General features: G+C 38.6%; 3 protein-coding genes across 3 annotated transcripts; 1 reads left to right on the top strand and 2 right to left on the bottom strand.

The window, feature by feature from the left end:
- The first annotated feature begins 1,263 nt into the window (after positions 1-1,263).
- Positions 1,264-4,871, top strand: LOC110109448. Its single transcript, XM_020840518.1, has 7 exons — positions 1,264-1,287; positions 1,529-1,867; positions 1,956-2,036; positions 2,107-2,190; positions 2,280-2,654; positions 3,279-3,410; positions 4,375-4,871. The coding sequence occupies exons 1-7, from the start codon at positions 1,264-1,266 to the stop codon at positions 4,537-4,539; spliced, it is 1,200 nt and encodes a 399-aa protein (XP_020696177.1). The 3' UTR covers positions 4,540-4,871.
- A 4,016-nt stretch (positions 4,872-8,887) lies between these two features.
- LOC110109467 (pentatricopeptide repeat-containing protein At3g62890-like) lies at positions 8,888-11,280 on the bottom strand. Its single transcript, XM_020840539.2, has one exon. It carries the CDS (start codon positions 10,631-10,633, stop codon positions 8,954-8,956), a length of 1,680 nt encoding a protein of 559 aa, XP_020696198.1. The 5' UTR covers positions 10,634-11,280; the 3' UTR covers positions 8,888-8,953.
- A 550-nt stretch (positions 11,281-11,830) lies between these two features.
- Positions 11,831-14,111, bottom strand: LOC110109466 (pentatricopeptide repeat-containing protein At3g05340). The gene has a single exon (XM_020840538.2). The coding sequence runs from the start codon at positions 13,853-13,855 to the stop codon at positions 12,005-12,007; it is 1,851 nt and encodes a 616-aa protein (XP_020696197.1). The 5' UTR covers positions 13,856-14,111; the 3' UTR covers positions 11,831-12,004.
- Positions 14,112-15,134: the final 1,023 nt, after the last annotated feature.

Below are 15,134 nucleotides of genomic sequence, written 5' to 3'. Positions count from 1 at the left end.
GGGCAACAACAAACACTAATTCCCTTATAGGGGTACAAAAGGAAAAAAACAAGAAATATAAATGACATGAATACAATAAGACATCAAAAATAAAGACTCTGAATCAGGGCCGTCGATCGGCGCCTCCGGCGATGGTACACATGTCGAAATCTGATGCCCTCATCATTCTCCCTGGGTGGGAGAAAGCTTGACCCTGTTGGGTAAGGGTCCTGAGAACTCTCGTACAGCTCCAAAATGTCGGGATCCAGTCTCTGTATCTCATCTCGATCCAGCCACGTGTCCTCCGTCTCCGGCTTTCCTCTCCAACGCACTAAGTATCTTTGGCGACCGCCGTTCCTGGTGGAAATGATCTCGTCACTGAGTATGGTTTCAATCTTCTCCGTATTAGGTAATGGGGGAATTTTGGGAAGTGGAGGCAGGCTGGGGATCTCACAAGGTATGGACTCACAAGGCTCAAGATTTAGTGGATTTTCAGGGTTAAAATCAGGTCCATCAAAGGCTACTAGATCCTCTATGTTAAACGTGGGATTCATGTTGAAACCTTCGGGAAGGTCCAAGACATAGGCATTACTGTTTATTTTAGAAGTTATTTTAAAGGGACCTGCGCTCTTAGCATGAAGTTTCTTAACGGCCCCTGGAGGGAACCGCTCTGGACGAATCCGACATGACATAGTCTCCAACTTCGAACTCCTTGAAGCGTCTCTTAAGATCATCATTAAGTTTGTATTTATTGGATTATTAATCATTTGGGTTCGGACTCTCACATTTTGTTTGCATTTAAATAAAGCAAGTTGTTGGCTTATTTAGTGTGTTGTGATATTTGAATCCTAAATTCTCTTCCTTTGTATTATTTTAGTTGTATTATGAAATCCATACCCTAAACTATCATACATCAAGTTGGTAGCAGACCTTTAGGTTACACTAACTTTTCACTTAGAAGCATTGCTTATTATAAGCATAATTTAAGATAAAATATCTTTCAAAAGTAGTTGGTTGAATCGTTGAATAAATAAAATTAATTGTGTTATGACACTAATGTGCTTAAGGAACGAGTTGACACATAGGAAATTAATCATATTCATGCTCATAAACTTGAAGTAGATTTCAACCACAATGATGCACACATTTATCTGAATGTTAATTTTAGTAAGAGACATTAAAATCATCTTGATACATAATTTATGATGTTTAATAAGAATGCTTATGAAAGTCATATATATCAAAATTTTAACATAGATGATCATCTTATTATAAAAGTTATAAATGTCTGCTTATGATGGAAAAAGTGTATCGGCTAAAGAAGATGGAGAATATTATGTCAAAGAAAAATTAAAAAAATTTAGATCTTATCTGTAGCATCCCAAATCCTTGTGTAATTAGTTGTGAGATCCTGGAGCAAGCAGCTTTAAGTTTTTAATTCTTTAAGTTTTTAATTCTCTCTCTTAATTTAATGCTGGGAGTTGTCACCGTTGTCTTGAAATTATGATATTTGCAGAAAAGATTATGATATTTTTCTTTATTTTGGCAGGAGCGTAGTTTGAAAAAACAAAGAGAGGCAGCCCATGAAGAAGCTTTCCTTGCTCTTCAAGAATATGAATCTTCTTTGGGGAAACTTGAGGGTGATGAAGCAGGTCCATCATCACCTGGTAAAAGAAATGGTAGAAGAGTTTTTGTTGGAGCTAAATCACGGCCCATGACTTTTAGTACTGAAGAACCTGAAAATCATGATGATAATGACAGTGAAGGTGAGGTTGAGGTTAGAGAGGAAGAAAACGAACATAAAGTTGAAAATGGCCTATCCGAAGTGCTGATTGGACCTGCACTTGTTCCTGATGATGCAGAGACAGGTCAGGAAGTAATATTTAAGGTATTCCACTTTATACCTTTTATGACCTCTTTTCCTGATTCTTGATATTTGTTGCTTCTGATTGGAATTCTGAATTATTTGGGAGCAGGATTTTGATGATATTGTTAAAAACGCTGGGTCAAAGACAACCTACGAAGTTTCAATTTTTGCTTCTGACACATGGAGAAAGGTTTTTTTTTTTGCTATCATTTTGCAACTTCCTGCTTTTCTTTCATATGATTTGGTATCACTGCAAACAGATGGGAGGTAAAAACCCTTCGGACAATATCAAAGAGAAATCTGCAGTAGCTGATAATCTTGTTCTTTCGAGCCAGAATTCAGCGGTATTTATTATGGTTCTCTAGTTATTTTTTAATGGCATGTGTTATGAGTATGTGGCGTATCATATTACTCTGAATATTTTTATTTGAAGGGACAAGATAACAACAGTGATTCTGATTCGGACCTGGAGATGGTGGATGGGTTCTTATCTTCTCACCCTAAGTCTGATGATTATAAACTTCCATCTCAAGATGAACTTATACATCGTGCCTTTGCTGGCGATGATGTTGTAATGGAGTTTCAAAAAGAGAAAATGGATGTCCTAAATGAAGAGAACCCTGAACCTGAAAAACCTGTTTTGCTTCCCGGGTGGGGTCAGTGGACTCACATACAACAGAAAAAGGGCATTCCTTCAATTATTACAGAAGAACATGAAAAGGCTAAAAGGAAGAGAGAAGAAGCCCTTAAAAAAAGGAAAGATTCTCATCTGAAAAATGTAATCATCTCTGAAAAGATTGACAAAAAGGTAAATCTTTATAATTTAATAAAATGCTGTAGATAAATTAGAGTTGCTAGGCTGTTTGTGCTTTCCTCTGCTTTTTGTTTATGTGAGTTTTGATGCTTATCTGTTTTGTTTGCACGACTTCTTAAGAGTAGTTTAACATAAAAGTTTTATTTCCAATTGTGTTCATTTTGTCGATGAGGAAACGGTTGACATGGAAGGAGGTCTCATCTGGTAGAAATTTTATATTTTTATGCTTTTCTCTTGGTGCTCTTATCCATTTATGAGATAAGAATATTGTGTTTTCTCGTTCTGAGATATTATGATTTTAGTAGTATGCATCACATCTTAAACAGCAGCTACATACAGACCATCATGTCTTAGTAATGAGATACTTCTTTACAAGTATTGCTGTTGAACTGTTTGTTATGTTTATGATTTCTTTAGTTGTAATTGACCTTGGTTTGGAAAGCATGAATTTTCATCAATTATACCCATGAAAATCTCATTGAGGAAAAATATATGTATCAAGTTTTCCGGTGTTTAAATGACTTATGTGCAGTCTCATTGCTATCTTTGTAGATTTATTGTGCCATTCTTTTCAAGATATTCTTTGTGCTTGTTGTTGACATCGTTTCTATTTGGTAGGCTGAGAAACTTCATGCAAAGAATTTGCCCTTCCCTTATACTTCCAAAGAGGCTTATGAGCAGAGCATCCGCATGCCTATTGGACCGGACTATAATCCTGCAATATCCATTGGAGCTCTCAATCGACCAGCTGTGAGTATTGTTCTAAAAATCTGAATTGCCTTCCTGTTAAATCCATCTCTTCAATCTGATGTTTAACCTACTAAGAAATGTAGTATTACTAACATATTTCCAGGTTAATTCTCCACTTCAGTTGGCCTCACTAATTCCACATGGAGTGAAATCTCACTTATCTTGAAATCAGCTACAATGTTCTTCATTTGTTATTACTTTTTTATTCAACATTTGAAAATTATGAGGATAATTGCAACATTAAACTAGGGCACAACTGACAAGGAGAGTTAAAATAACGAAGTGAGAGAGGTTGTCAATCGTCTTTACAATTCAAGTATTTGAAGTTGTAAATGATTTTGAGGTCTCATTTTGGTGTTGGATGGAACGGAAACCATTTAATCTTTTCCTAACAATGTTGAGTTTGAACTTCCAATTTTTGTTATTTGGATGGATTCACTCTTAAAAATTAATTTAGGGCTCGTTTGAATTGATTTACTTGGAAGTTTGTTTCGTAGATTTCTTTGATTCATTCTTTTTTTTTTTTGTGATCATTAATTAATTAATATCATTAAAATGTTGTTTTTTTATGTTCTCTTGCTTTGAGTGCCTACCAAATCCTTAGACTAGACAAGGGTTTGTAATTTAATGCATGCTGTCTTTTTATTATTTACAACCAAATGTTGGAACCCTAGTGAATTTCATCGTCTCGGAAAATGTGGTTCTAGTTCAAGCGCCGCGTCCAAATCAACCTTAATGTTGAACTGGTCAACTATAGAAACTTTTTTTGCTCACTTAAAGAGGTTCAGCCCATCTTGTATGCTGAAGCTTATATTATCCTTTATTGTTTTGGACTTTATTGTCAAATTTATCCTAAATCCTAAGGGACGGTGCGCTATTTTGTCCTTATGATTTCTGACTCCATTTTTCTGATTATTTTTATGCTATTTTTTGTTTGTAGTACTGACATGAGTCTGTTGTGCAGGTTATCAAAAGAGCTGGTGTCATTATTAACCCAATAAAGTACGAAGATATTGATCCATATGGCAAATCTGAAGACTCAAAGGAACCAAAGCACAAAAGGCAGAAGAAGAAGCCAAACGCAAAGAAAGCTCAATTTGCTGGCCGGAAAGTTTCCAAGAAATCGTAATCTTTGAGAATACAAAGGAGTTCTTGCCATTCTTTTGCTATTGCCCTGCGTGAGTCCAGGTGATGATGGAAAATGTTATCATACTCCTGCATGTACCGGATGAGTTCATTTAAATCCGCTTTCTTCAACTATTTTTCCCAATGCATGATTTCGCTGAAGATGTAGTATGGGCTGACAGTTTTAGTAAAGGTATCTTGCGAGCTTGTGCTGAATGAGCTTAAAATTTGTCCTATTATTATCTCATAAAATGACCACAGGAATATTTTTTATGTAGAAGAACGTTGATTTTTTATACTGAATTTATTCTCATATATAATTTTTTTTCATGCAAACCTCTTTTCCTTGTTTTGACAGAAGCTGGAAACTGTTTTCTGCTATTTATCATAATGCGAGTTAGTTGGGAATTTGTACTCGGCAAAATTGTAAGTATCTTGAACGCTTAATCTACTCTATTTAGGTTTTGTTTGGGACGATTTTTATTCTGTTTTTTAAAATAATTTTTTAATAAGACTTTTTTAATTTTTTACTAGAAACCTGCTTTATAAAACATTAAAAAAATCGTCTCAAACGAAACCTTCGATCTTCAACTAAACATAGTCCAAAAGCATGGCAGGTTTGTTTAGTGTTCTACCTAATTTTGTAGGTGCTGACCATCATGCAATATATATATATGATACATTATGTTTTTTATTTTATTTTATTTATTTTTTGCATACACTCAGAACTACCTATATGTTTCAAGGTGGTAGAACCATAAGGTGCATTCTGTATTCTCTCATTGAATACTTGCTAATTTAACGTTCTTAACTCAAAGATTGAGGACTGCTCTGATAATCCCAAAGTTTCACTCTTCAGCTCTTCGGAATTATCTGGGGGATCCCAAAATTCTCAATCTTGGAACTTTTGCACTTATTCTTAAAGAGTCCTGTGGTGACTGTGGTCTGTTAATATAACACTAGTTAGGATAATTTGTTAATTAATATAGCATCAATTCTTCATCCCAACAAGAGAACTGTTAAGCTTAGATGCGACAGCAGTAGTTGTGTTAAGCTGGTTAGAACTCTTGTGTTTGAAAAAATCATCCACACTTTGTAGTTCCTTACAGCAGCGGAACTTGTAGAGAAAAATAGGAAACAGATGCTAGTGAACTTGAGTTCGGTTTAGGATGTTTGTAGAAATTATTATGAGAAAAAGTAGTAATTTTTAAAAATTGTTATGAGTGTTATTAACTTTTATTCTTCAGAAAAAAATAAGTTATCAGTTTCTTGTAATTTTTTGCAATTTAGTTATTTGGTTTTAAAAAATATTAGTTTGTTATAGGTGAGAAGGTTAAGCAATTAGAGGGATTGGATAAGCTAAGGCTTTATTCACTATCATATAAATGGTCATCGATTATTGGTGAATTGCCTGAAACGTACAGTAAGTCGCTCGAGCAGTAAGAAGTTTTGTAACTAGAAGGTTCAACAGGATGCTCGGAATGAAGTGTTCCAAACTGCGGATGTGACTTAGGGCGCGTTTGGGACGGCGGCACTGTTGCTTTACTGTATAAAAAGTTATGAAATCCTTGTTTGGGACATTGCGGTAGAAAAGCGGCAGAAAAATTTCTGCGGCAGGTAATTGCTTCCCGCGACCTTTCCCTCTCGCCTGCGGTCCGCTGCTTTCGGGCAGAAAAATGACGAAACTCTCCTGCAAATATTCGCGACTACAATCGGTATGAATTCGAGTGCGATAGAGACGGAGCGAAGAAGAACGCAAAACTCCCCTGCAATACGATTTGCGTTAAGCAGTATCCAAAGCCGGGCTCCACCGCGACCACAATCGGCGAGGAGAAGACGAAGCTTCTGAAGAGTAACGTGAAGATCGGAAAGCCCGAGCACGAAAGAGCGAGTAAGCGAAGTGGAAAATTGACGGAGATCGTCAATGAAGGCGACGATAATGGCGGAGTAACGGAAAGCCTCTCGCGCGTCACGGCGGTGAGAGCCAAAATTGCCTGTTTGACGGATGAAATCGATATCGGCGGCGATGATGGAGAGATCGGCGAGGAGAGCGGAGGGGGAGACGGCAGAGCAAGGATTGATAGCCGGAAAGCTTAAAAATCATTACATCGCCGGAAGAAAGAAGGAATGCATATATTTGAAAGGAGAAACCGGCGAGGCGGAGGAGTGACGCGTGTCCTCGGAGGGTTTGGAATCTGGAAGGGGGGATCAGATATTTTGTAATGAGGAGGATATAATTTCTGTATAAATTCTGTCAGAAAGTAACAATGCTGCTGCTAAAATTGTATATGCTATGCAATACTGAAGCGTTTGTTGATTAATAAGTTGAACTTATTGTTGTTATGCAAGAGCTTACAACTGGAATGAATTCCGGTCAAGCATTGCCCCATTTTGATGACTCTGACAGAAGTTTTGCAATGGTTGTTTTTTACTGTAAGTATTACACATTTCAGGACAATTGCTGCCTTTGCACTGAACAATTTTTTTTTTTTAATGTTGCTGCAGGTTATGTTTTTAGGCCATTTGTCATACCATTAATTTCTCATGCTTGTACTTGGTATTTCTTCCAATATTGCTGAATGAATATTTGAAATTATCATTAATTGATTGAATTGTATGTGACTTTGAGAATGTGTTACTTAAGAAAATCTGTTACGTTAGAAAATTTGATGTGCAAATTAATTATTGGAAGAAGTTTAGCTTAAATTAAGTTGGTGGATAGATCCTTTGGAGATAGTTCTGAAAAGGTCCACATGTGGATCTCATAACTGTGTACCCAATTTTTTCTGAATCTTTTGTTTTGACAGCTTGGATTGGATAGTTTGCGGGCTGATCTTGTATTAGTTTGACATTTTATCTTATATGCCTGAATAAGAACTGTTACAACGTTCATCTTTAGCATTCTATCAGTTGCATGAAAGCAGTCTGATATCAATCCCAAAGAAAATGCAGAGGACCACTGGTGGTGTTCATGCTTAGAATCAACCAACCAATTGAGGAAGTCTGACGCAGAGCATATAACAGCATAAGATGATGAAGGAACCACCTATAGACCAGGAGAATAAGAAGAAAAAAAAAATGATACATAAAACAGTATTCTTGTAACATTCATCTATGTTGCTTTCTGGATTAAAAACATTAAAGGTAATTATCGTAGCACTGATTTAGATCCATCTCTCTTTCAACACATTCATATTAGAAAAAATATAAGAATAATGTATTACAAATCAATTGTGCAAACAAAATATTAGAAGAAATATCAATTTATTAAACAAGATTTTTAGACCTATATACTATGCTGCTCGCGTGTCCAAATATATGTTTTATAGACGACATTAAATACCGCTCTATATTTTTATTTGAGTTTTTAACAATACATTTGATTGGTTTAAATAAAACGAATAATCAACAAATTTGTTTATGTTTTAAGTTTTAAACACGAAGCATATAATTTGTAATTTAAAAAAAAAACTTATATTATTAAAAATTTTATCTTTTTTAATTTAAACTATTTTTCTAAATTTTGATATGCTATACAAATTTCAAAAAAAAAAAAAAATTGATGCACCGAACTTTTGCTCTTTAAGCATTCGGTTGATATAATTTTTTAAAAAAAGATCAATTAAAATAAATAATAATCGAGAATCTATAAAAACATAACAAATTAATTTGAAGTATGATTAGAAAAAGTCAAGTTAAAATTTTATAGTATTTTGATATATAAACTTATAAAAGATTTGATAAAATTAATTAATTTTAATTCATAAATATTAGTTGATTATTATATTTATCTAAATATATAAAAGGGTATCAAGGTATTTTGTTGTCATACAGCAGCAGCACAGTAACTCGACAGTTATACCACCCAAACAAAATGTATTTTTTTGTACAACAACTTTAGAAAGCAGCTTTCTGGACAACAACTTCACAACCTGCTTTACCGACTGATGCAGTCGTCCCAAACAAAGCCTTAGATTAGGGGTAGATTATTCTGTGTGGAGACCGGATGGTGAGAATGGTCTGAATTTGTTGTGCTTTTACTATTCTTTTGCTGCGCTTCTGTAAATACTCAGTAAAAGAGTAACAAATTGATTAGTGTTTGCTGCACTTTTACAAAAGGGCAGTGAAAACGTAATAAATATTCAATTAGTAAGATTTTTGTTGGGCTTTAGTTGTGATTTTGTTGAGTATTTGTAAAAGCTTAGTTCATTCTCTCTCTTTTACTCTACTATATATAACCTCTGTGGTAAAGTAATTTTTACTATTTAATTCAATCATTGCTTCTGTCATAGCAAAACTCACATGGTTACAATCTCTTCTTCGTGAACTTGGCCTTCAATTATCTATAAATATTGTATAAAATTCTTTAGTATTTATTTAACTTCTTCCTTCTCAATAATAATCTCTTATATATAGGATCACCAGTAATTTTTGCAGGAACAATGGCCATCCTTGAAGTGGTGAAAACGATTACAATCCCTCACATAAATCTCTCTTGCATAAACCCTAGAAACCAGCCTGATCGCCTCATGACAGTCCACACAAATCCTGAGGTTCTTCACCACTCTTATCTCCGTCCCTTCTCTCGTCTTCATCAGCCCGAATGCCACCGCTAGCTTCTCGCTGTGCGTCAATAGTGCCAGCTCCTTCCCTTCATCCTCCCCCTCCAAATCCAGCAACACCTCCCCAGTATTACCAACATATCCCACTCTCCTCAACCTCCCCATCATCTCCTCCACCATCAGATACAACTCTTCAGCCTCCAAAGCAGAGATGTCACCGGCGTAGAAGTCATGGAACTGGCCATCGACTTCAATGGAGCTGCATCCAGGCGTCTTCTTCACACTATTTTGCTCCATAAGCCTCCTAATGGAGGATACCTCGTCCCACTTCCCCATCTTGGCGTAGACATTGGAGAGCAGCACGTAAGCGGCGCTGTTCTCTGGTTCGATCTCGATAAGCCCTTTGATGGCAGCCTTACATGTGAGAATATCGCCATGGGTTCTCGAACCACCAAGCAGAGCTCCCCAGATTAGCGAATCGGGCGGCATTGGCATTGATCGAACCGTCGACCATGCTCGGTCGATCAACCCGGCGCGGGCGTAGAGATCAACCATGCACCCAAAGTGTTCGATCGAAGGCGCGATGCCGAAATCGGATCTCATCGCGGCGAAATGCCGCTCGCCCTCTCGAATCAGCCCACCATGCACGCAAGCCTGGAGAACGGCCAGCAATGTGACGGAATTTGGTGTCAAGCTGGTGTTTCTTACCATGTCGTCAAACATGGCGAGGGCTTCTCGGGCAAGACCGTGCACGGCGAGACATGATATCATAGCAGTCCATGCGGTGGCGTCGCGGATTTGAGGGGCCAATTCGTCGAACACGTTGAGGGCGTGCTGTACGCAGCCACATTTGGAGTACATATCGATGAGGGAGGTGGCGACCACGGCATTGATGGAGAGGCCGCGGCGTGATATGAAGCCGTGGATCCAAAGGCCGTGGTGTAGGGCGCCTAAGCGTGCACAGGCGGCGAGAACGGAGGAGAGGGTGAAGAGGTTGGGCGGAGGGGCTCGGGGGTCCGCGAGCATGGCGTTGAAAAGAGAGAGGGCGGCGTGGGGCTGGCCGAGATTAGCGTGGCCGTGGATGAGCGAGGACCAGGAGAGGACGTTTCGGTGAGGTAATTGGTCAAAGAGCTTGCGGGCGGGTAGGAGGTGGTCGGCACGGAGGAGGGAGGAGAGTAGGGAGTTGGAGGTGGGGAGGTCGTGGAGGGGTAGAGGGAGGGAGAGGAAGAGGAGGAGGTCGGAGGGAAGGGCTGAGTAGGAGGAGATGAGGGAGGAGAGGACGTGCGGGTGGTGGAAGAGGCCGTAGAGGTGGATGTGTGCGTGGAGTTGGGGGAGGAGAGAGGAGAGAAGGTGGGGAGTGATTAGAGAAACGGAGGAGAGGATGAGGGGGAAGGTGAAGGAGTCCGGGCGACAGCCATGGCGGAGGATGCGAGGGTAGAGGGAAACGGGGCTGGGGTGGGAGCGGAGGAGGCAGTTCCAGGCGAAGATGTCCGGGGTTGGATGGGAGAGGTGAAGACTTGGGTGGGTCGACGCCATGCAGAGAAGCTTTCAGCGCTGAGCCAGTGCATGTGAACAAAGAATGAAAATGATCTCTTTAAATACAAAATCTGTGATCTCGGTCTCTCCGAGAACATCACCATGGCTGGCCCAAGCGTCATGCAGTGCAGTGCGTCTTCCATGTAGATTTTATCATGCCGCTCAAGAGTCCAAATGGGAAGGAGAAGACTGAAAAAGAGTTCCAAGTCCTTCCCCGTTGCCAATTTTAGTCTCATTGAGGCTTTTCTTGGTTGCAGATTAGATCAAAATCCATGCCCCGTCCCTCTAGAATCATCCTCTGAACGTCTTACATATTAGAGGTACTACTAAAGCTTCTCTACGAGCAAAACACATCAGTTCAAAAACCTTCTACCATGGAGGTAGCAGAAAAAGAACTCATTTAGAGAAGATGCCCCGTTCCTAGGACATTGGAGAGGTTTGAGAAGGATGTCCCTCAATGGAGGATAGGGTTGTCAATATTTGACATGACTTAAAAATCTGGCCTAAAACCGATCCAAATTTTTGGGTTTAGGTCAACCCGAACTAGGGATTTTAATCCGTTTGCAAAACCGGGTTGGGTTCGGGTTGACCCAGAAATCCGAAATCAAACTGGTTTGACCCGTTTTTAATTGATTTAGGAGCGTTTTAGAAGATTATTATGAAATAAGTAAATGCTATTTTAAAAATAATAATAAATCATATTGCCCAAACTAAATTAAGCTTTGGTTTATTTTAAATTGATTGAAATAAATTTTACTTTAATTCGATTTAGGTTTAAATAAACCAAATTAAATATAAATGTTTTAGTAAAAATAAAGAAGCGGGTCGGATTCAGGTCGACCCAGACCTGAAGTGGGGTTGGTTTCGAATCAGCAAAACTGACCTATTTGAAAAAAAAACGGATCGGGTTAAAAAGTGTCGGGCCAGATTTGGATTCGACGTGAACCCGACCCGAAAATCGATTTTGATATCCCTAGTGGAGGATGTCTCCTTTCTAGGACTGGAGACAGGTTTGGGAGCCCAACATCATAGGGCTTCAGTTGCAATTTTGGATACTCTATTAGGTATTCATAATGAGTTATATGAGTTAATAGACATAATAGGCAGCTTAAATGATTGTAGTGTCTAACAGGTTATTAAGAGGTCTTATGGTATGTCATAGCTCTATACATACTTCATGTTGGAGAGCAATAGGCATGCAATAAACTGATCTAAGCAAGCACCTTGTTGTGATTCTTTTTTCAGAGTTGCCAGTGAGTTCAAAATTACAATTTATTTTTACAATCTCCTTAAATAGATAATAAAGCCATGCATGGAGAAGTTAATTATTCCATTTAGGCCATGAGAAACATGCGTGAGAGAAATTTTCCCTCATAACATTAACGTTTCAACTGGCATATTTTCTTCATCTCTAGTGAGTGCAATCAACTCATCTAGTACCTCATAGATACTCTCTGCGTGGGGGTGTAGATCATCCTCAACCACAAAGCTATGGAATTTCTTCCCCAATTCAATCCAACTCACACCGGTCTCCTTCTTGGCTCCCTTCTCCTTCATCTTCTTGATAATCCTTGCTCTGTCTTCCCATCTTCCTTCTGCTGAATATATATTAGACAACACCACATACGCTGAAGTGCAATCTGGTTCCATCATCACCAATTGCTCCGCTGCATATCTTCCCATTTCTGGATCGCCATGAATTCCACAAGCTCCAAGCAGAGCCTGCCAGAGAAGAGCCTTGGACTCTACATTTAACTCCTCTGTTAAACTCATTGCTTCATTTAATCGCCCTGCGCGACCCAACATGTCCACTATACAAGCAAAATGCTCTACTCGTGGAGTGATCCGATGGCTTGATATCATTGAACGCAGAAGCTCAATTCCCTTCTCAACAGATCCTGCATGGCTACAAGCATGGAGCAGTGAAAGATAAGTGATATCAGTAGGCGCAGTACCGTTTGACAACATTTCCTGATAAAATTGAAGTGCTTCTGATCCATAACCATGGCGGCCAAATGCTGCTATCATTGAATTCCAGGACACAGAATTCCTGTACTGCATTAGATTGAATAGTTTGATGGAGTCTTTCAGTTCACCGCACTTGGAATACATGTTGATGAGCCCATTGCACACGTAAATATTGGAGAGGAAACATTTTTTGACAGTTAAGGAATGGATTTGCTTCCCTAGAGCTAGCGCAAATGGCCTAGAAGCACACCCGAAGGCCCCGAGAACAGCCGACACCATATTTTCATCAATCGCGATACCTTTTCCTAGCAATTCGGCAAACATTTCAAAAGCTCTATCTTCCATCCCATTCTGTGCAAAACTAACAAGCAGAACAGTCAAGAAAACCTCATCAGGCTCGACACAAGAATGAAATACCTGGAGTGCATCTTCAATCATGCCGCACTTGGAGTACATGTCCATTAGAGCGCTCTCGACGTGCAAATCCGACGGTAAGCCAGACTTCTCAATACGCCCATGAATCTGCCGTCCTTCACTGAGAGTTCGCAATCCAGAACAAGCAAGGAGAGAACTTGCATATGTCGTCGAGTTGGCTTCTTCAGCTCTCAGAATTTCTCGAAACAAAAGAAGACTTTCATTGAATAACTGGCCCTGAGCAAGCCCGGAGACCATTGCCGTCCATGTTATCACATTCCTCTCAACCATGGCATCAAAAACCTTCCTTGATGAGAGGGGACAGCCGCATCGGAAATAACCAGTAATGAGGGCATTTCCAACCTGAACTACACTCTCAAAACCACTTGAAATAATCAATGAATGCATCATAGAACAAGCATACGAAAGCTCAGGGTTAGTACAAATGGATACAACAGTTGTCAGCGTCGCCTGATCATACCTACATTTCTTCAAGATGAGCATCCTTTTGAAGTATTGGAATCCCCTTGAGAACTGCTCCTTCAAAAAGCAGCCTGAAATCATCGAATTCCAGGAGACAGTATCCTTAAGAGGCATTTCGTCGAACACCTTAGCGGCATCCTGAAGTTGGTCACACTTCGAGTACATCGCAATGAGGGAATTCCATACGACGAGAACATTTCGCGGATCGGTGAGGTTATTGACGCTGAAGCGATTGTTGTTCTTGATGATGGCGGCGTGTATAGAAGAACCGAAACGATAGTGTTTTTCTCTGCCACAAATGGAGAGAAGGGAACTGAGTTCAGCATAGTTTGAGAGATGGAGAGTGACATCTCTCATTGCTCGTTGCCATATAATCGGGAGAGGCTTTCTGTGAATACTGTGTCTTGGTTCATTTGATGTCGGCCCTGTCCATGCTAGTATGGTGAATTGGTGATCCGTCCACAGGTTCAGCAAATTTAATTGGATTAGAAGCCGGAACTCAGGAGGGTATTTTTATGCATAACACTAATTTTTTATTTATTTATTTATGATGTAGTGAAAATCATTGAAGAAGAAGATGCAAATATCTTAAGAGAGCAAATAACAATAAAACCTGTAATTTCAAAATTATTTCATATCATCTCTTTCTCCTATAACTGTTCTATATATAATATATTAATAGAACTTTCTAGAAAGTTCTAAAAAATAGGTACAAAATAGGTATATTATTCATAAAACTTATTATATTTAAGATAAACTACATCATAATCCATCTATATTTGGAGAATCTGAAGTAGGATTTGAAGTATAGGGCGCTAAAAGAGCCGATTGTTTGAGAGGATGAGTTAGCCAATGTTGGGCGAGATCCTAGATTTTTAAAAGACTATTAGATGACTCGTTGGATGACTTATTTTTGTCGGTTTGTTATGCATCTTCAAAAAGTTGGAATGTTGTTATGTCTAAGTCCTCGACTACATCTACCACCAGTTTGAATCTAAATGTTATTTCGTTGAGTAACGAGACCACTTTGATCACTTTCATTGCTTACATCAATGGTATTTATTGAAAATTTGTTTTCTCATATTTTTTATTATGAGCAAGTGGAGCTCCTTTCCAGCCCAAACTAAACGAACCAAAATGCAAACTAGGAGACAGATTGAGATTCCAATAAATACAATTGTCAACCATTGTTGCACCAATTCAAGCATTCTATCAACATAACATCCAATATTCCAAACAGTTAGAGTAACTAGTTTCTACTTATTCAGATGGAGAAAGGAGAAAATAAGCCTAGTCAAACAAGCATCTACCACCAATTTGAATCTAAATGTTATTTCGTTGAGTAACGAGACCACTTTGATCACTTTCATTGCTTCCATCAATAGTATTTATTAAGAGTTTGTTTTCTCATATTTTTTATTATGAGCAAGTGGAGCTCCTTTCCAGCCCAAACTAAACGAACCAAAATGCAAACTAGGAGACAGATTGAGATTCCAATAAATACAATTGTCAACCATTGTTGCACCAATTCAAGCATTCTATCAACATAATATCCAAAGACGGTAACTGACGATCCAATTAATGATAACTTTGAAGAAGTTTATGATGACACCCCATTATCTCATAAGAAATTGGA

The sequence above is a fragment of the Dendrobium catenatum genome, unplaced genomic scaffold (genome assembly GCF_001605985.2).
Source record: "Dendrobium catenatum unplaced genomic scaffold, ASM160598v2 fragScaff_scaffold_1644, whole genome shotgun sequence".
NCBI lineage: Eukaryota > Viridiplantae > Streptophyta > Magnoliopsida > Asparagales > Orchidaceae > Dendrobium > Dendrobium catenatum.
This window is presented reverse-complemented; position numbering and strand designations above follow the sequence as displayed.